The sequence below is a fragment of the Arvicola amphibius genome, chromosome 8, assembly GCF_903992535.2.
Source record: "Arvicola amphibius chromosome 8, mArvAmp1.2, whole genome shotgun sequence".
NCBI classification, from domain to species: Eukaryota; Metazoa; Chordata; class Mammalia; order Rodentia; family Cricetidae; genus Arvicola; species Arvicola amphibius.
The window spans coordinates 12,357,788-12,378,217 of NC_052054.1; the positions used below are offsets into that span (position 1 = coordinate 12,357,788).

At 44.1% G+C, this 20,430-nt stretch overlaps 1 protein-coding gene across 1 annotated transcript in view; it reads right to left on the reverse strand.

The window, feature by feature from the left end:
- Tiam2 (TIAM Rac1 associated GEF 2) overlaps positions 1–20,430 on the reverse strand; it is a 141,437-nt gene that overhangs the window by 37,668 nt on the left and 83,339 nt on the right. The window contains exon 15 of the mRNA XM_038338851.1: positions 11,188–11,291. Within this exon, the coding sequence (XP_038194779.1) occupies positions 11,188–11,291 (104 nt within the window). The remainder of the gene's footprint in view (positions 1–11,187; positions 11,292–20,430) is intronic.

The window sequence follows — 20,430 nt, forward strand, 5'->3', positions numbered from 1 at the left end:
GTCTGATTCTTTTTTTTTTTTTAATCCCAGAGAACAGTTCAGGAGACTTTAACCACTGACACTAACTCCAAGAAGACTGGTGGGCTCTTATGGTGCTTAAGTCATATGCACATATTAATTTCAGTAATATTTCACCAGAACATTCATATATTTGTATGTGAATTCTTGTCTGGCACTGAATTTCCCCAAACCCCACTCCCACCCCACCCCAATGAAGATGCCAAGACTTGAGTAGAGTATCACCTACTAGCACCTGTAGATCTGACAGGGGAGACTACTTAATCCCCTAAAAGCTGAAGAACTTGGCCCAGGTGACTAATAAATCCTAATATAACAGGATTCCAACTCAGCTTGCTCACCTAGTCAAGCTTTCCTTTTGGCATGCCACCGCCTGAAAGGATGGACTTCCTGAAATGAAATCATCAAGGAAGAAGGTCGCTATGGCAGAATGCCATGCCCGAGTCACTCTTTAAAGAACAAGCATTTTGCATTGAAGATACCATCCCCCTGCCCATTAAAATAGGGTTAGTTCAGATGACTTCTAGTTAAAAATAGGTATGCTTAGCTTTAAGAAAAGACCATGAATACATCAATCTACTAAGAGCAGCTCTGGCAACAGCCTACTGTCCCTAAATAAACGATGCTTAGTTTAACTTTCTAACAAATCTTACCTTACAACCCAAAAGGTCCTGGGGTAATGCTGGAAACTCAAATGTATACACTTAAGGAATGCTGGGGCTCAAATCATACTCCCCAAAACCTTCTCTTTAGCTTCAGCTTCTTCGCCATGTAAGCTTTTAAAAAGCAATTCATGTGAGAAACTTAAAAGGTTGAGCAAAATGAGTGGGCAGGAGTCAAATATTAAATACAAGTTATGTTCCCCTGGTTACAGGGGAGCTAACTGTCAGTGTGTATTCTTTTCTTCTGCCTTGAACACACAACGGGGCCAAAACATATCTTTAAAAATGATCAAAGCACAAGGAACAGCAACACACAGTTGCTACACTGTACATCTCGATTCCCAACGCTCTCTCTTCTACCAACACGACGCCTACAAACTGCAAAAATAATCACGGCCACAGCTACACTAGATGATTACATAAAATTCCTCTAAAATCTAGAAAACTAACTGAGGCAGAAGAACTACACCAGGAGCTCCGCTCACCTTGCAGAAACAGGTTTTCCCTTTCTCCCTTCTCTTTGCATGTATTTACTTCACGGCCATAAGCCCAATGCAACCATGGGCTATGCTCCCAGGAAACTGTTCAAGCAGAAAGCGATTTGTAACAATCCAATTCTCTCCCTCACTTTAAAATACAGAGGAGACGCTTCTGCACGGTTCTTTCCGACATTTATTTCAAACTGACAAAACTGTTTTAGAAACTGACTCCCAGACCTCAGAATGAGCAAGGCGAAGTTGACACTACCATAGAGCCAGTATACAAAAGTTCTCTTCGCACCCATAAATATAGAGTGCCTTCAAAATTGCTCTCGGGACCCCTTCCAAACAAACCCGAACCCTGCTGTCCGCACAACACCCTTAGACATTGTTAGCGTTCCCATCAACTTGCAGTCCTGAAAGAAAACATGCACATACGCCCGCTCTTGGAGCAAGACCTGCACCCTGGAACCCCAAGCCAGCATTTACTTACATGCTTGCACAGAAAAAGACAGGTTCAGAGGCACCTGTTCCTTCTCAATGGCAGAGAAGGAAGCAGTTTAGAGTCCGCTGCTGCTGGGAAACGTGGAAGGCATGCATCCCCTCCTGTTCTCATCCCCAGGCAATGAAGTGAGAGAGAGAGAGAGAAAAAAAAAAGAAACCAATCCCAAACTGCTCTTGCCTGTCACATCCACAAGGATGTCCTAGCGCCACCAAGTTCCTTTTCTGCTGCCTGGAGAAAGTGCACCCCCTTCTGCTAGCTTCCTACCCCAAACTCTGAGCCTGCCTGCTCCCGAGAGGTACCAAGAGGTTACAGCAGATGTAGTAGGAGCGGCAGATCCACCCAGTGCCACATGTCTACTGCTAGTCCCCAGTACTTGGGTGGCTTGTCTGTAGGAGACTGCTTAACACACCTGGAGAAACCCCCAAAACAAAGCAGAAACTCCTTCAACTCCCTCACCCGAAGAGAAATTATTTATTCCTTTCAAACTCCCCCCTATCATAATAGCGTATGCCAACTGCTAACAATGCTAGAGAGAAAAAAATCCCCTACAGGAGAGGCTGACAGGGTCACACAAAGAGCTGTGACAGTAATAGGCACCCTTAAATAGAGACAAGGCAATCAATTATGAACCATTTGCAGAAATTGTGGGGCTGTCAAAAGCCTTGGCTACAGCTGCGTTTCATCAGGCCAAGCTTCGTGCCATTTTCAATGGAAATTATTCCGTATTCTTAAGGCGAGAGTACTTGTTAGTAAAATACCCCACATGGCCCAGGTTCAACCAGAATCTAATCTGAAAAGAAGTTAATGACCCCTAAGAAGATCCAGGAAGCAGAGGCAGGTCCTCTCTCTGGAGAGCAACCACCTCCTGCAGGCCTGAGCAGCTGTCTACTAGAGGGCAGTGTGCAGGCGCCCCTGGAAGAGTTGCTTCCCAGGCACAGGCAAGAGATACATGACATTGCATGAGCAACTCTCAGTTCACGTCTGTGCAAACAGGAAGGAATCCTGGTCATAGACGGACTGGAGAGAGGACGACTCAATCGGGAAAGTACATGCCCTGGAAGCTTGGGAATCTGAGCTCAGAACCGATGTAAAAACACAGACAAGGCCTTGAGCATCTCTACCCGCCCCAGGGGTGGTAGTGGCCAGACAAGCAAATCTCAGAGCTTGCTAGCCAGTCAGTCCAGCCAAAGATCAGTGAAAGACTCTGTCTTAAAATGTGGAAAATGTTAGAGAACACTTAAACCTATCTCCAATGTTCATCTCTGGCATATAAATACATACCAAAATAATAATAATAATAATAATAATAATAATAATAGCAGCAAGAACAATAAAAACAAAAAACAACCTGGTCTGTGTGGTGGTTTGAAAGAAAATGGTTCCCATAGGCCCATAGGGAGTGGTACTATTCGGAGGTATGGCCTTATTGAAGGAAGTGTCTGTCAATGTGGAGGCAGGCTTTAAGGTCTGCTATGCTTAAGCTGTACCTAGTGTGGCTCATAGTCTCCTGCCGGTTAAGATAAAGAATTCTCACCTATCCTTCAGCACCACATCTGCCTCTATGCCACCATGATCCTCACCATGGTGATAATGGACCAATCCTCTGAAACTGTAAGTCTGTGCCCAATTCAATGTTTTCCTTACAAGAGTTGCCATGGTCATAGTGTCTTCTCCTAACAACAAAGCCCTAACTAAGACAGTCTGTAATCCCTATTACAGATCCTATTAGGATCCCTAAATTAGACAATTTCCTGCCCTTTTCACTGTATCCATCCCAACTATTACTTTTGGTGGTCACTAATCCACTCTTTCCAGAAACGAAGAAGACGTGAGCAGACCAACTGCTGGACATCATGCTATTCTTCAGAGCACTGCAATCCATTATTAGATGGAGTCATGTTCAAACCTGTAAGTGACTACTTTTGACCAGGAAGAAATTGGAAGTATTTCATCTACTCACTCAGGCTGGGTGTTCCTCATCAAAAATGTTGCAAAATCCAGCATGCCAGCATGGCAGGAGAAGCAGTGTCCCACCTCTGCCCTCCGGGGCAACACAGTAGCCACAACACAAGTGCAGTGCTAACACTGTACACTCTTGCTTCTGCATTATGTGTACATGGTGCATATGAAACACAAATCATCATCATGTTGACACATGGGTCCTTTCCCCAAGGTATTTCTCAAATGGAATGCAGATATATCAAGACACTCAACCTGACCCTCTTCTGATAAGTTATCTGATAGTGTTATATTCTTTGTGTTTTAATAAATAAAGCTTGTTTGAAGGGCAATGGAAAGCAGTCACACTAGTCAACTATACAGGCCAGGTATTGGTTGCACACACCTTTAATCCCAGCAGCCATACTAGTTAGCCACAGACGGTAGTGGTGCACACCTTTAATCCCAGCACTAAAGAGGAATATAAGGCGGGGTGAGACAGGAACTCTCTCTCTTTCAGTCTGAAGACTTCTTAGAGGTCAGAGCTCTCTAGTGGCTTGGCAGCTTTGCTTTTCTGATGTTCAGGTTGAACCCCAATATCTGTCTCTGATGGAGGATTCTCATTGTCTAATAAACAAACTGCCTTGGCTTTTTGATAGGGCAAAATTTAGATAGGTGGAGTAGACAGAACAGGAAGAAGGAAGTGAGGTAGATGGCTCAGACAGATGCCATGCCTCTCCTAAGTTAGCCAGACCACCGTGCCTCTCCTCAGGGAGACAGACGTGCAATGAAGCTACAGCCCAAGTTGGACATACGCTAGAAACTTCCCGGTAAGACACCGCTCATGGTGTTACATATATTATTAGATATGGGTTAGTCAAGATGTGAATAAGAGGCTGAAAATAATGGGCCAGGCAGTGTTTAAAAGAATACAATTTGTGTGTTGTTATTTTGGGTTATAAGCTAGAAAGGCAGCCGAGAGCCGGGCGGCGGGAAGCAGCCTGCAGCTCCTTACTACATGTCTCTGGGTTTTTATTATACATGCTACATTCTCTGCTCCATTTTCTTTGGTATGCATACGAGTGTGTGCGTGTGTGCGTGTGTGCATGCGTGTGTGTGTGTGCTTTCTCCCCTCACCATTTTTTATGTTATTTTTAAGACAGGACCTCACTTCTCTCGCTCTGGCTATCCTGGAACTCCTGATGTAGACTAGGCTGGCCTCACCAGATTTTTGTAATGGAAAATAAAACTTGTATCATCCAAATTTCCACTCAAACTTGAGCTTTCATTTCTCCATTTCTAATGGATGTACCATTGCTCACTTGTTTTGTTTTGTTTTGTTTGTTTTTATTGCTTATCTATGACATACACTGTCAGGGACTAGTTGGAAATGACCTTACTATGTTAATTATTTTATCTTCTCACATCTCTTTCATTGAATCCTTTATAAAAAAGATTAAAAAGTAAAAAAACAAATTTTCTTATCAGGAACTCAAGCAAATTATCACTGAAAGAAAATCATTATACTCAACAGTGTTGAGTGATCTTCCTCCAAGCGCTGCACTGTGCCAGTGGCCCGAGGCCAGAGCCAGTTCCATAAGTCCTTCAAGGAATATGGCTTCAAGAAAATTAAGGCAAAGCAAACAGGACTTGTCAAGTGGATATTCTGTGATCCTCTGGTCCATGCACAGAAAGGACAGCTATAATACTGAGCTTCCTATAAAGGTCCAATAGAGAGAAAATGGAACTGTAGCATCTTTAGAGGAAAAAAAACAAAACTATGTCCTGGCATAAGACTGGACATCCAGGACCATGGAAGAACTACAGAAGCAGGAAGAGACTTCAGGAGCCTGATGGGAGCGGGGCTGGGCTGGAAAGACTGGGGAGGGGCTGAGCATATAGCAACCTGAGGCTGGTGGGCTCTCACCTAATCCACCTCTTCAGTGGATGTCACCAAGTCTGAAGGCTATGCTACATGCCTGTGTTCTGCTGTTGTCTATTTTTTGTAGACTTTTTTTTAAGGAAAGGTTATCATATAGCTCAGGCTACATTCTAACTTGCTATATAGCTGAGAACAACTTTGCACTCCTGGTCCTCCTGTGTTCACCTCCCAAGTGCTAGGATTAAGGCATGCACTACCATGCTGAGTGAGGTTCATATCATTTTGCTTTTATAGGCAGGACATAGAATTGGCAACTGAGAAGAAAGTTCAGATGAGACCATGGAGTGGAAGCAGATGGAAATTGACCCCTAACATGAATAGAGTTGAAAAAGTTCTGGAGGCAAAGGGTGGTGATAGTGGAGGGTACCCTGACCACGTACATGCCATACCACTGAAGTGCACATATGAGCATGGTTAAAAAGGCAAACTATGTGAGATATATAGATACAGATATAGAGAGACAGATATATACACACAAATATATGCATATGTATTTTATATTTATGAGTATTTTGCTTGTATGTATGTCTGTGTAACATGAGAGTGCCTGGTACCCACATATGGTTGAAAGAGGGTGTTGGGTCCCCTGGAACTGAAATTAAAGATAGTAATTGCCATGTGGGTGATAGGAATTGAACCCAGGTCTTCTAAAAGAACAGTTAATGCTCTTCTTAACTGCTTGGCCATCTCTCCAGGCCCTTGTTATGTAAATTTTACTACAACCAAACATTAGAAAAACAATATGACAAAAAATAATAATTTATCTTTGGTTTAAAAAAAAAGTTAGGGATAGGGATAGTAACTGAACATGACTTTCCTGATACCCAAGTTTAGGACTTCTGTCTCAGGATTTCTAAGCAGACTTCCTGAGGTAGGAATGACCCTGTTTCCCTTGCTCTTTAATGGCATGCCAGAAGCCAGGCTTAAAGTAAATGGGCACTGTAAGTCCTCACTTCAAATGAATAAATAGGGCTGGAGGATGGCTCAATGGAAAAATGCAACAACGAAGACCTCAGTTCAATTCCCAGAAACCGCATAAAAGCCAAAGGGGGCAGGGCATGTCTGTAACCCCAACATTGGGGAAGAGAAAAGAGGAGGGTCCCTGGGGATCACTGGCCAGCCTATCTAGAATGCAACAGGTTCAGTGAGACTCTATCTCAGAAAATAAGGACAGTGATAGAGAAAGACACTCAACATCAACCTCTGGCCTCCACACACATATGAGCATGCATGGGCAAGTAAATTCATACATGGATATACATCTCACACACATGCACACACACATACACACACACTCACACATATATGTGCATGCATGGGCAAGTGTACTCATATATGGGCATACATCACACACACACATGAACATGCATGGGCAAGTGTACTCATAAATGGGCATACATCATACACTCACATACATATATGTGAGCATGCACAGGCAACTGTACTCATACATGGGCATATGTCACATACACACATACTCATACACACATATATGAGCATGACTGGATTATTTAGGATGTCCTTCTATATATGTGTTGCTTTTATTTATTGGTTGATTAATAAAGCTGTTTCAACCAATGATTTAGCAGAGTAAAGCCAGGAGGAAATCTGAACAGAGATATATAGAGTAGGCAGAATCAAGTGTGGAGGCCCAAAACTGTGACTCTATTTACATGTTGACCAAAGGTCAGAGAGTTGGAACTTACCTCTAGTTCCTTCAAGGTTATTGTGCTTCCACCTCAAACAAAGGTCTCACCTAGATGTAGATCAGAGAGTTCTGCTCTCTCAAGGTTATTGTCAACAGACGTGGCTAATAGCCAAACCTTATATTCCAGGCATAGAGAAGTAGATATATATGTTCCTACCTCAAGAGTCTAAGGATCCAACTAAAGGTCTAGTTCCTTTATGGAGATAATGTTGGATTCCATCCAGGGAGTGATTTGCCTACAGAATGTTTTGGTCTAGGGTGTGAGCATGACTTGCTTTGTTCTAGCAGCAGAATGTTTAACTGTGGATGTAGCCCATGACCTTCAAATGGCATGCTCATTTCCTTCTATCATGTTAATGTAATTTTTTGTCTTACTCCTACCTTTTGGGGTAAGGGGTATTTTAAGCAGTTGGAAATTAAACACGGGCGAATTTCAGTGCTCACTGGAATTCCCTCCCAATACTATCCTACGTGTTTCTCCGTTTTATTATTTTCATTCATGTCTTCATATTCTTTACTATATTTCTAAATCCCCATGCCTCTACCCTGGGCAAGAAGTACTTTTGTCGAGGCTGGCCCCCAACAATCAAAGAGACACTATGTATCTGTCAAAGGAGAATGCCAGAACCTTACCAACCTTACCAGTAGGCCACAGCCTCGTGGTGATACATAAATTAATAGAAATGGTTAATTTAAGATGTAAGAGTTAGTTAATAAGAAGCCTAAGCCATCAGGTCTGGGCAGCCAGGAACAAAAGAGCAGTCCCTGATTACATAATGACAGCCAATGTGGGGCAACTACTTCCACATAAAACCTGAAGAGAGCTTGGGAAGAAATTCTAGACACACACACACACACACACAGAGACAAAAGAGTTAAGCATGGCTTCTTGGTAACAGCATCTTCTCGGGTGGACTCTGTTTGCTAGAGGCAAGTAAAGATGCAGATCCTTCAAGAGAAGACTTCCTGACACAGCATTAGCAGCAAAAACTGCTCGGCTTCTGTGAAAGACAGCTTCTTGGTTCATGCTTGCAGCACAAATAGCTCTTGATCTTTCAGGAGGTCTTGCACTTAAATGGTGTCACTAGTTGCTTAATGTGTGACATAGACCTGCTGCATTCCTGGAGCTGGGATGGTGAGCATGGTTCACAAAGGTGATGAATGTGCCTCTGCCATGTTGGGTGGGGCAGAGCCAACAGGTAGGGCTGAAGAGTTGGTCCTAGCCACACCCACCTAGCATTTAAAAAAATGCGCTGCTGGTAAGAAAATGATTACAGATATGCAATAAAGACAGATTCACACATAAAAGACCTCTAAATGAGTCACAGTGTATTTTTTTAAAAAAATGTATGTAGACTTGGGAGAAAGAAGAAAATGAGTACAAACAGTTATAAAAAGAAATAGTTTAAAAAAATAAAACTCTTTAAAGAGACAGTTAAAGTAATATAAAAGAGATTAAAGTAAAGAAAAATAACTCATGTAAAGATGGAATATACAGAGAGAGTCTGGATTTTATATATTATTGTGTTTTCTTTGAATTTTTTTTATTGCAGAGAGACATTTGAATCTGGGAGCTGCTAAGTTAAGCCAACATGAAAGTATCTTGATTTCAAATTTTGAGTCTAAGTATATGTTACTTTGGAAATATTTCCATAGAAGATGAGAACCTGTGGATTATTTCCTGGCTAATATGGTTTGATGGAACAAGATCCCCTGAAAGGTCTCCATGAACCCAAAAGAATACTTTGCACAATAAACAGCAGGAAGCAGTTTGGAGAAAACTATACCCAAATTGCCAAAATGGTTGTTTATGTTTGTTTTCATTAAAGGAGATATTGTATAAAGATGAATAATTTACAGTGGTATGGATCTTGGTCTATTGATACAAATTTAAGGTCAATTTTGTTATATGTATATTTTACTCTTGTTTAAGGTATTGTGTTTGTGAAGCTCATTTAAAATGTAATGTATAGTTAAGAAATAGAGATTACTAGATAATCATCTGTAATAATCAAATTTTTAATTATGTTAGGTTTTCTAAATATACAGAGATATATTTCATTTGGATAGGTAATCTTTACTACTTCAAAGACCTACAGAACATGGCATTTAAAAAGGTTTTAAGAACTTAGCCTTTTCAGGACAGTGAGACATGTCTGTTTCTGGCAGTACCAATTACTTCAGAGAGGTTGATGGGCATTGAAGAAACTTGTTATGGAATTTGCCTTCAATGCCACAAGGCTAGCCATTTGGGCAAATTGCTCTTGCCTGTACTGCTTGATGGCATGCTGTATGAAATGGACATGCAGGACCCACAGAAAAAAGACTACTGAACTTGTCAAAAGAGGTGAGACAGTCCTCCAGGGTTCCTGCTTCATGAAAGAGTCTTCCAGACATTCTGCAGGACACAGAAGAAAGTGACTGACAAACTGCCAATATAGGTGGAACTGTCTTTCAAATTTCTTGCTTCATGGAAAAGTGTGTCAAATACTATGGGCCTGTAGGCTGAAGATGGATGCCCCAATTGTACAGAAAAACTTTGAGTGACTGTCCAGGTAGTGAGATGTCTCTGTCAATTCTAGAGTTTGGAAGTTGCTTACAATGTACTTCCTGTATATGTAGGTAATATTACATCCTTCTGGGGTCTTTGATGGAGTTGAAGACAAATAGTTATAATTTTCCTTAGTTATGATAAAAGATAAATTAGATATCAAACTTTACAGTCACAAAGAAATATTATAATTATAATTCTTGCTTGATAATTGTTTTGTACATGTAATTTTACTACGTTAAAGTTAAAAGCTTCCTTTTTATTTAGACAGAAAAAAGGAAGTGATATGAGATGTCCTTCTGTATATGTGTAGCTTTTATTGGTTGATTAATAAAGCTGTTTTGGCCAATGGCTTAGCAGAGTAAAGCCGGGTGGAAAATCCAAACACAGATATATAGAAAGATTAGGCAGAATCAAGGAGACATAGCATAGCTGCCAAAGGAGAAGGATGCTGGAATTTTACCACAGCCTCATGGCAATACATAAATTAATGGAAATGGGTTAATTTGAGATGTAAGAGTTAGTTAATAAGAAGCATAAGCCATCGGCTAAACAGTGTTGTAATTAATATAGTTTTTGTGATATTATTTAGGTCTGGGTTGCTGGAAACAAAAAAAAGCAATCTCTGCCTACATAAGGGCAAGTGTACTCATACACAGACATACATCACACACACACACACATATGATCATGCGTGGGCAAGTGCACTCATACATGGGTATACATCATATACACTCACACACATACACTCACACACATATTAGCATGCATGAGCAAGTGTACTCATACATGGGTATATATCATACACAAACACACAAAAAATTATCATTTTGGTTTTTCAAGACAGGGTTTCTTTGTAGCTTTAGAGCCTGTCCTGGAACTAGCTCTTGTAGACCAGGCTGGCCTCAAACTAACAGAGATCCACCTGCCTCTGCCTCCCGAGTGCTGGGATTAAAGGCTTGCGCCACCACAACCCAGCTCAAATAACGTTTTTTAAAAGGAGGAACAAACAGGTGTTGGTGTGGCGATGCTTACCTGTATTCCCAGTGCTCAGAGTGGAGGCAAATGAATCACTGTGAGCTTGATGTCTGCCTGAGCTACACAGTTAGTTCTAGACCAGTTCAAACTAGCTCAAAAACCAAAGCAAAATGAAACAAAACAAACAAACAAAAACACATACATAGACCAAACCAGCAACAACAAATCAAAAGTACGTGCACACACTTTCATAGGGATTTCAGTATTTAGAAGGACAAAGGGTTTGCATCAGCTAGTGGACCCAGGAATAGGAAAATCCATCTCTTATATCCTCAACCTCAGGCACTGGTAGGAATTAGCACTTGCCTGCCTGGCCCTTGGCTTGTGACCTGGGCCAATATCTTACCCGAAATGTCTGCTCCGTCTTCTCTCTGTGGGACACCTGATCCAGGGTGCCATCTGTCTGACTCCTTTTCAGGCCTGTTGTGATATCAGGGACATTGCTGAAATCTGCAGGGGAAGAAAACAAGGACAAAAGACACAAAGGTGTGGTCATTCCCAGTGAGCAGTAATGGTTGCCTTACTGCTAAGAGTTGGCCCTAAGAGAAAAATAGAGACGAGAAGGAAATAGCCGTCCTTAGAGAGGCCAGTGTGTCTGTCCTATGCACACAGCTGGTGCCTGCAGGGGCAGGTCCAGGCCCTTGCTGACTGCGACAGCAGCATTTTCAGGCACTTCTGGAGAGAGAGAAGAGCATAATAATGGCTTCCCTGCCTTGTCACCTCTCCTATGGTGGCACAAACCGCTGTACTAGGCTCTCAGCTCCAATAATGCCTTTGGACCAGAAACCTAACAGCAATGACCTTTGTTGCTAGCTCCCTATTTTTGGCTAGGAGAGAACAAAATTGCCAGGGATATCTTGGAAAACAAATGACGTAATACCACAGACACCACTGAACAAGTCACAACTTGTTCACTTGCGAGTGTGATTCCATTTCTGGCACCAACTGCAGCTTCATCCCGAGAGCAAACCCTTGTCAACCTCCTTGTGTTAGTGGTGAGTCTTAAAGCCTACACTTATTATATATACACGCCAGCTTCAACAATTCTCTCCACTCAATTTCAAGTTAATGAAATTCCAGAGAGATGGAAAGACCTGCCTCTACACAAAAACAGCACAGGTTTTCTTTCCAATTCTGGTATTTGATAGACTGCCCCCCCTCAGCTAGGAAAAACCAGATGGTTTCAGATCCCAGGCAGCTACAAGTAGTTAGACCATCTGAGTAGGTTGAGCTCCAAAATAAACTAAGTGACAATGGGACTGTGGGGCAGATCGGGACAGAGAGCCACAGTAAGACCTGGAGATGCTCAGCCTTGACTGCTGCGGAAGGACGCAAGCACTAAAGTCACACTGAAGACGGCGTAGGGGTCTCCAGAACACATCCCAGTCTTCTACAGAAATCTACAGTTCCACGTTCTCTTTCTCCTTGCCTCTTCCAGCATCCCCTCCCACCCTGCCCGGACACCAAGTCACACTCCAGACAATTGTCACTATAAAATTAAACAAGCCAGGTGAGGTGGTGCCCATCACAAAGGTGGGAACAGCCCCTGGGGAGGTTCCGATTAGCAATGAAGGTAAGTGTGTCTGGGATCGACTCTCCCAGGCCCCTATGACCACGTGAAGCAACCCCTCACTAGCAGGGCCACTACACGATAAAAGGAACACTAAGCGAGAATGTTCAACCTCGGTTCCTCCACTATGGTCACCTGACTCTGTTGTGTTCTCCCCTTTGGACAAGGGAGACCAACTTTATCATGAATACAAGGAAAAATCTCCCTATTCCCATGGACACAGCAACACAAAAATGCATTGCTCCATCACTTGCTCCATCCATCCATCCATCCATCCATCCATCCATCCATCCATCCAATATGTGCTTTTTGTGCACCGCCTATTTCCCATGAGACTACGAGAATGCTAGAGATGCAAAGATATGGAAGACAGGCTCGGGTCTGCTCATGGGAGGATATAAGCAATGAGTGAGAGCTGGGGAAAGACTGAGCTTAAAAAGAACACACGGGGCTGAGAGGGACTCAAGAGGAAAACTCACTCTCCCTGCACGTTAAAGGGTTTCATAAAAAGGAAATGCTTGACAGAGACTATAAATCTGAGGGATGCTTATTTGTCTTAAATATATAGGCAATAAAGCAGGGCAGGCAACAAGGGAATTCCATGAGTGGGAAGCAGCTAAGAAAAGCCAAGCTGAAGGCAATCAGGGACTATGATGAATGTGTACAGAAAGCAGTGCCTGAGGCACAGGAACGGGAGGAGGTAAGGCCTGGGCAGCAAAATAAATCGGAAGTAGATGAGGTAGAAGGATCCAGATGTTTACAAAATAGAGTAACAGCAAACTGTAAAAATTTCAATAAAATGGGCAGAGAAATGACAGCATTTGAGGAGGTAGACCCCAGACAGCCCTTCCTTCTATAAAGTGTGGCAAGATGCAGAACGCAAACTCATCCGAAGAGACGCTAGATTTGGTGTCTTCGGTGGTTCAGCTGATGGGAAACCCTAAAGAGGGCAAGACATGGAAATTTCAAGCCTACTTTTGGCAAAGCTAAGATACAACTGGATCTTCTGGCAGGAGATGATCAGAGGTCAGGCCAAAAAGGTCTTCACAGATGTGGACCTGGATGTCACTGGGATACACCTAGTAAGTCATACATGACACCTCCCACATACATGACACCTCCCACAGAAAGTATAAGATCCTCTCTAAAGGACCAAGGATTTCAGAGGGCTGCAGTTCAGTTGATAGAATACGTAACAAGCATGCACAAAGCCCCGAGTTCAATCCTAGGAACCACATAAACCAGGCATGGAGGCATATGTCTGTAATCCCAGCAGTAAGGAGGTAAAGGCAGGAGGATCAGAAGTTCAAGGTCATCCTTGAACATAGCAAGTTCAAGGGACTGTATCAAAAACAAAACAAAAAGACAAAAGAAAAACTAGGACCCTGGAAACACCAGTGCAAAGGATGTAGGAGAAAAAGAGGCAAAAAAGTCAGAGAAACACGAAGAAAAACAGAGTAACATCAGAAACCCCACAATGGGCAAGTACATCACCTAGGTAACAGAATCGGATTAGCATTCTGCTGCCTTCGTCCTGTAAACAGCAGACTCCATCAAGCAGAGGAAATATGACACATAGGTCATACATGTTTTTATTCACAATGGAGATTGCGACAGCAGCCCTCTCACACCTGGCAGGTGCTGCATGCTGGGGACAGAAACAAGACTCAGTCTCCCGTCCCAGGTTCAGACCACACCAGGGCAGAGGAGCCCTGAGCCTGAGGGGCCAGATGGATGCAAGTAAAAATAGCATGGGAGGTGTGGGAGTGGGTGCCGAGCTAATTCTGAGTCATCCATTGAATATATTCACAAAACTTTGGAACTTATGGGAGAGTCTCCCAGCCACCACGGGTCTCATAGGCTCATTGACTTCCTGAGACCATGCCGCAGGTAAGGAAGAGAAAGGTGTGGCTTGTACCCAGTGACTGAACACGGATATAGATCCTGTCAGAACCCTGTCCACTCCAAGGAGCCCCTCCACCACCTTCATCTCCTTAACTGCAGAGAGCTTGTAGGCACTTCTGGTGCTTTCTGTGAATGCAAGCCTGGGCAGGCTAGCCCGGAAACCAACTTCATTGCCCCATCCCCTGGGACACAGAGAAGGGTGCTCTAGACATCCCTGAGAGCTGCTTCACCATCCAGATGTCACAAGGCACCGTGTATCTGAACACACAGAATCCCCAGGATGTCAGTCATGAGCTAGCATTGTCCTGGAGATTGGCAAGACTCTTGGAGAGCCAAGCTCGACACAGTAGATGGCTGACAACCTGCCTTCAAGCGTCTAAAACTTTACCAGTGACCTATGGGACAGCTAGTATCAGTCATCAGTTTGACAGATACCTAGGGCATGTCTCAGGGGGTTTCTAATTAGGTTAATTGAATGGGATGACACACACTGACTGCTGGTGGCACCATTCAATAGGCTGGGCAGAATAACGAGACAGCAAGCGGAGGACCAGCATTCGTCTCTCTCTGCTTCCTGGCTGCAGAAGCAATTAAGCAGATGCCTCGGGCTCTCACTGGCTGCTGACTTCCCACCTCGATGGGCAGTAGCTTCAGATTTCCCTAGGTTCCCTTTGTAAGGAGTCTTGCCACAGCAACAAATGGGGTAGTAACCTGTGCAACCCACACCGAGAGAGCCCTGTGTGCTGTTTCTAGAGGAGAAAGAGGGTGGGGGGGATGCATTCTGGAAGAATAGAAAACCAGCAATAAAAAAAAAAAGAGTGTAGGCTGGCCAAATCTGAGCGCTTGTGTACACAGCTGCTTAAGTATGCTGGGTACTGAATGCCTACCCATCCACCGCACCCACATGCTGCCCACATCCTAAGCAAGAGCAGCTAAAGTCAGGACATACATCCTAATTCTAGGTTTTACCTGACTGGGCCTTCTCATTGGGACAAGCACAGTGACACGCTGGAGGGGATCCTGTAGGGTCACACTAAGTGTATGCTCCCGCCCACACTGCACCCAGTGCTGTCCAGAACCCATGAGAGCAATCATGAAAAACAGCCAAATTGTAAACCCGTCAACAGAGCTATTTCCGCATGTGTTAAATTTATGCCCTTGTCTGTCTTCTGTGCCTTGTGGAAATCAAGTCTGGGATGAGGGCTTGCAAATCGAAAAGCCTACCATTTAACATGGCCAGCAAGAACTTCTATCTGGCAGGTGAGGGAACCAAGATGCAAAGAGCTACGTGAGCATCTACTCCTCCACACGTGGTTTAGAGAGCCCAGCGTTCAGATGGGTGCCAGGCACTGAGCGGTCACCAGGCACCATGTCAGGAGCCAGCCGTGCTGATTTCGTACTCAACTGCCTTTCTTCCTTCAATCAGAGGTATTTTCTAGAGGTGGACGACATGCCAGCCAGTCTGTCACGGAAAGCCATTGCCTCTCTACTATACCATATGCCCGCCAGTTCTTGACAGACAAGCAGGGAAAACACAAGTCTTTAGGTAGGTGACACCTAGTAATTCAAAGTCTTCCTGAGCTATGTGTCAGCACATGCCCCATTAGTGCCACTGGCAGCCTCAAATCCTTCTCAATTAAAGGGCAACCTGCGCTAGAATAGCATCTTGGGTACCAATTTAAAAATAGAAACGCCAGGAAATGCTGAAATTCAGATTGCTCCCATTCACGTACGTGGTGGTTTTAATCTAAAGATTACAATTGTATCACTTCCAAATCTGAGCTAGCACATTTAATATGCAAGACAGCATCAGTTAACGTGCAAGAAAGTAGGTTTCTCTGTTTACTTCCTGTCCTGTAAGAAGCAGTACCTCATGTGAACCCTGATAGAAACGAGGACGGATTCTCTGAAACGGGAGTAGGGGAAACTCAAAGGGGACTTGTGGGCAGTGCCATTCCCAGGGCATCCACCCTGAAGCTTAGTTCTAAGGAAGCCTCATTTGAGGAGTCAGCTGTGTTTGTTTTATATAGCTGGTGTGTCCTACAGTCCCCGGTGGCAAAGGAAGAGGGCTTACATTTTTTTTCTGGACAGCTCCCAAGTGGCAACTGACAAAGGTTAATTCCAGGCTGCTTGTGGCCTCAAGGACAGGAAGGAATGCAGGTTCTGGCCTTGAAGTTGTTGGGGTTGAAACCTGCCTAGGACAAGACAACTGAGTCTAGCGAGAGCGAGCTAAGACCCACCCTATCCAAAAGTCTGAGAACGGTCCCTGGGTCCTCAGGAGCAGCAACTACAAAGGAAACTCAAGGAAAGACCCCAGATGGCATCCGGCACTGTGCTCCAAACAAACAACAACAAATCCAACTTGTAGGACATTAATTTCCTTGCATTTTTGAGGAATTAATGATGGAAGTAGCTACCATGTGAATGTGTACCCCAGAAGCCGTGTTTGGGAAAGGATTGCCACTGACAATGCCAGGAGACGGGATCTGATGAGGTCCCCAGGATATGACGTCAGTGCACCAGAAAATGACTCTCAGGGGTGTGCACACTATTCTCTCTGCCTCCTGCCACATGAGGATGCAGAGGTCATGGCCACTGGATGGTCAAAGGCCCAACCTACTAATGTCCTTGGACTTTAGTGACCTCGGGTTTCAGCTTCCAGAACTCTAAGCCAGTGTTTCTGCTAGAGATAACCCAGACTCCAGAATCACAACCAGCGGTACAAATCCCCCATATGGATGAGGGAAGCAGTCACGGCTTTGGACAGGCTCTGCTCCAAAGTGGGGATGAGTCATCCGCAGTCGGAAGGGCAGGCAGGACAACTTCCGTTTAGTCCTGGAGACTCCACCACTGAACAACTCCCTTTCCAAGTATATTACAGTACACTGACTGCAATACTGTCAGGTCTAAAGACCCTCTTTTGATCATGCATTTTCCCTATCCTGAAAAAAAACTATATTATTAACTACCTCTACAATTCATAAAAGGCCAAGTAGACTGCCCACATATGCCACAAGGTGAAAAGGGTAAGTCAATCTGTAGCTTTTCAAGTGGTGTTCCAATCTGTAAATGGCAAATCCAAGGACTCTGAAGGCCATTTGTAGGCCACTCACGCCTGGCACTGCAGCGACACAGGGACCTGTGCCGGTATTTTATCACAGACAACTGCCAAGGTGTCATGGGATCGGAGGGTGGGGTGCCAGAGTGATATAATTTCCATAAGGCAGAACCTCTTGGCAACGTTCTCAAGGAAACAAGCGGGCGTCATGTTTCCCTTTGGTCACTGTATGCTGCATGCTGTGGAAAGGCCAAGGGCCCTGCGGCCTCCAAGAGGTGGTTTACATTTACTTAGGAACAGCGCTAATCCTTGGCTCAGTTCCTTTGTGTTTTCTCCCCACGTCTTGATCTAGATCCATCTAGGAGACAGATCTCTCTGGGCGTGTTTCTAGGAAGTTTCTAGATGAACCTAGTCATGGTGGGAAGACTTGCTGTAGATGCTGTGAGTACCACTCCATGGGCCAAGACCCTAGACTGTATAAAAATAAGAGAGGCAGGAAGCGCCAGCATCCCTCTCTCCCTGCTTCCCAACTGTGAATTCGACAGGATCAGTTACCACCTTGCTCCAACCACCGTGCCTTCATGGTCACAATCAACTACAACCAATGCATACCCTTCCTTAAGCTGCTTTTTCAGGAATTTTGACATAAGAACAAGAAAACTCATACAATGAAAACCCCCAAAAGCTTCCTGTAACATGTGAGATTAATTGGAGTCCTGTGAGAGATCCATCAGCCACTGATCCACTGGCACTCAGACGACAGTTTGTGTGAACTCTGGTCTCACTCTGCACTGTAACCGGAGAAATCTTATCTCATTCGGTTCCTCTGTGTGTATCTTTTGCTTTTTTCTTCCTCAACTACAAATGCCATTTGAGGAGAAGATCAGTATTTGAGTAAATCAAAGCTGCCAGCTAACCAACAGTTCTTTATACATACAAAGTTGAGAGTCCTCCAAGCCAGCCCAGCTATCCCACAGTTCCCTGCTAACCTGGCATACGGAAAGACAGCACGGAGAACACACCAAACGTGGAGTCTGTTTGCAAAGAATGCTGAGAAGCTCCTCCATTTTAGTTGGAAGTCTATGAGTTTTATATAACTGTGGCTATTCTTTAACTAATTTAGATTCCCTGAGTTTTATTCAAGTTTTACTTTAAAGCGCAGTGGCCTATGGCACCTTTCATTAAAGACATTTACTGTGCTCTGTCCTCCAAGCAAATATTACTCGCCAATTGTCCAAGTAACCGAATGGCAATAAGATACTTAAAGGAAATAATAAACACACGTTTCAGAGGCTAAGAAAAATAATGGAACTGACCCCGTTCAATGTTAAGCAAGTCCTGACCTGACTACCCAACCAAAAAACCACCATTTAATGCCACATGTTATTATTACATAAAAATTCAATCTACTTATCTGACTGTGATTTAAGATTCTGTGTGTGTGTGTATCTGTCTCTCTGCCTGTCCATGTGTCTGTGTGTCTCTCTATGTGCATGTGTGTGTGAGTGTGTGTGTATCTGTCTCTCTGCCTGTCCATGTGTCTGTCTGTCTATGTGCATGTGTGTGTGTGTATGTCTCTCTGCCTGTCCATGTGTCTGTGTGTCTCTCTATGTGCGTGTGTGTGTGTGTGTGTGTGTGTGTGTGTATCTGTCTCTCTGCCTGATGGAGGACTTTCACTGGTTAATTAATAATGAAACTGCTTGGCCCAATAGGTCAGAACATAGGTGGGTGGAGCAGACAGAACAGGATGCTGGGAGAGAGAAGGCAGATGCTTCAGGCAGTCACCATAGGCAGTCGCCATGCTTCTCCTCTCCAAGACAGACGCAGGTTAAGATCGCTCCTGGTAAGCGACCACCTCGTGGTGCTACACAGATTACTAAATATGGGTTAAAGCAAGATGTGAGAATTAACCAATAAGAGGCTGAAACTAATGGGCCAGGCAGTGTTTAAAAGAATACAGTGTCCATGTAATTATTTTGTGTGTAAAGCTAGCCGGGTGGTGGGACGCAGCCCCGCCGCTCCTTCTACATCTGCCTGTCCATGTGTCTGTGTGTCTCTCTATGTGCATGTGTGTGTGTATGTGTGTGTGTTTGTGTGTGTGCAGGTGTTTGTGCAGGGGAAGGTACACACATGTGTGAAGGCCAGAGGTTAACTTCAGGTATCTTTCCTCAGGTCAACATTTAAACAACAACAAAGTTTGTCTTTGAAGAAGGATTCTCTCACTAGCCTGGAATTTCCCAAGTAGACCAGCCTGGTTGAGCTGCTAACCCCAGAAACTGGCCTCCCTCTGCCTCCCCAGCATAGGAATTGCAAGCACACACCACAGTGGCTAGTTTGGGGGGGAGGGGTTGTTGTTGTTGTTAGCGGTGATGGTCATGGTGGTGGATTTTTGTTTTGTTTGTTTTTTTTTTTTTGACATAGGTCCTGGAGATAAAGCTCAGGTCATTACACTTGTATGGTAAGCCTTTCACCAAGTGAGCCATCTGCCAATACCTCCATCTCAAAACTTATTATTATTCTGTATGGAGGACGTTCCAAACAGCCGTTTGAATGTCACCGTGAAGCTTGCAGAGAAATCGATTCTATCACTGAATATATATATATATATATATATATATATATATATATATATATATCCTGCCAAAAAGATGTAAACTTCATAAATCTCCCAAGTCCACTTAGCCCAAGGTTGTAATTCAGCAGGTGACACTATTGACAACGTAGCGGGCGCTGGTGTGGGACAAAAGCAAAATTCAGGCAGTAAAACTTGTTAATAGCAGGCTGCCGGGGTCTGACCCAACTGTCTGGTGACAGATCTCCTTGAGTCACAGAGAAGAAGCAAGGCCAACGTTTGCAGGGTAGCAATGGGCAGCTGGCTACTGCCATGCTCTGTGTGACACTCGGCCCCCTTAGAAGGACGAGAGAGCTGAGGAGGCCGCTTTCCCTCCGATGCCACCTTGTTCTCCAGGTGTGCGAAGACAGTGATTTGGGAGCTGCGGTGATGGAAACGAAGGGAGTGGGGAATACAGGGAGTACTCCCAAAGTACCCCTGGTCC